This window comes from Nematolebias whitei, chromosome 12, assembly GCF_014905685.2.
Source record: "Nematolebias whitei isolate Nwh7 chromosome 12, NemWhi1, whole genome shotgun sequence".
In the NCBI taxonomy this organism is placed as follows: domain Eukaryota; kingdom Metazoa; phylum Chordata; class Actinopteri; order Cyprinodontiformes; family Rivulidae; genus Nematolebias; species Nematolebias whitei.
The window spans coordinates 49,208,742-49,210,358 of NC_056509.1; the positions used below are offsets into that span (position 1 = coordinate 49,208,742).

Sequence of the window (1,617 nt, forward strand, 5' to 3'; positions counted from 1 at the left end):
CGTGTCCTCCAGACTGATCGTCCTAACGACGTGTCCTCCAGACTGATTGTCCTAACGACGTGTCCTCCAAACTGATTGTCCTAACGACCTGTCCTCCAGACTGATTGTCCTAACAATGTGTCCTCCAGACTGATTTATTTTTTGTTTTGTTCACAGGAACCAATGAACGAACAGAACTTTGACACGTATGTGAGCACTCTGACACACATGTACACCCACCAGGACTGGTACCAGAGCCCAGAGAACAAGGCGCTGCTGGAAAACATCCGACAGGCTGTTCAAGGCATCCAGGTGTGATCCAGACCCAACCAGGAGAAGAATCAGGCTTTTCTTTCTTGCTGCTGCTGCTGTCATTCTTTTAACTCCAACTTGTCTGTTTTTCTGCTTTGCTTTAAAAAACTTGATATGATGTGAAGTAAATGTATCACATCCTGGTAACTTCTTACATCTGAATCTGATCTACAAGCCGGGCCTTAACGGGCTGACCTGCGAGCAGAGCAGCCAGAGGAACAATCACTTCATTTTAATGTCTGAATGTATGAAAATGTTTCTATGGATCATCAAACTGAAGTTCAGGAGAAGAAACTGAACATGCAGAGCTCATCAAAGGATATGTGTCCTGCTTTTATTTTGAAGTGGACAGGAAGTGCAGGAGACAATCTGCCCTTGGTTTCTGTGGACTCATCTGCTGTGACAGGGGAAAGACGGCGTGCCAGCAATATGTGATGATGTTCAATACTTGTTGGAAACAATCCGTTTGTTGGAGATTATGCAATTTCTTATGACTTCAAAAAGCCGAGAGATGTTTTTACTGATGAGAAATGTGTTGAGTTTTGTAAAAATCTTTTGCTACATTCATGTTTTAGGAACAAGGCACTTTTGTTTCCATGTTCTGATGTTCTTCTCTGGACTTACAGGGTCAAACATTCCTGAATCTGCATCCTCCCGAAAACACCTTCCAGCTCACAGTCTGGCTCTGAAACCCCAGAAATGTTCCAGATGATCACTGAATTTCATGCATGCACTTTGTAGAATCGTGTTATTACAACATGGAGCTTAAACAGAAGCTCCGCCTCCCAGCTCCTTATATAGTCATAAATGCCACAGTTGTGTTTGTGTTCTGAGACTACAAAAAAAGTTCAGGTTTCTCCGTGAGAATACAAAGACGAGTGATGTCTCCTTCCAGCTGCTCCCTTCAGTGGTCTCCACGGAGGACGCCTGTCTCCTGATCTGTCCCACGAACCTTTAGCTCTCTTCATGAGTCTTCACGAAGGACGCCTGTCTCCTGATTTGTCCCACGAACCTTTTGCTCCCTTCCGGGGTCTCCACGGAGGACGCCTGTCTCCTGATCTGTCCCACAAACCTTTTGCTCCCTTCAGTGGTCTCCACAGAGGACACCTGTCTCCTGATCTGTCCCACGAACCTTTTGCTCCCTTCCGGGGTCTCCACGGAGGACGCCTGTCTCCTGATCTGTCCCACGAACCTTCTGCTCCCTTCAGGGGTCTCCACGGAGGACGCCTGTCTCCTGATCTGTCCCACGAACCTTCTGCTCCCTTCAGGGGTCTCCACAGAGGACGCCTGTCTCCTGATCTGTCCCACGAACCTTCTGCTCCCTTC

General features: G+C 47.2%; 1 protein-coding gene across 1 annotated transcript in view; it reads left to right on the plus strand.

Annotated features, from left to right (window-relative positions):
* LOC119418699 (myelin transcription factor 1-like protein) overlaps positions 1-297 on the plus strand; it is a 26,065-nt gene extending 25,768 nt beyond the window's left edge. The window contains exon 5 of the mRNA XM_037686035.1: positions 157-297. Coding sequence (XP_037541963.1) covers positions 157-297 — 141 coding nt within the window. The remainder of the gene's footprint in view (positions 1-156) is intronic.
* The last annotated feature ends 1,320 nt before the right edge of the window (positions 298-1,617 follow it).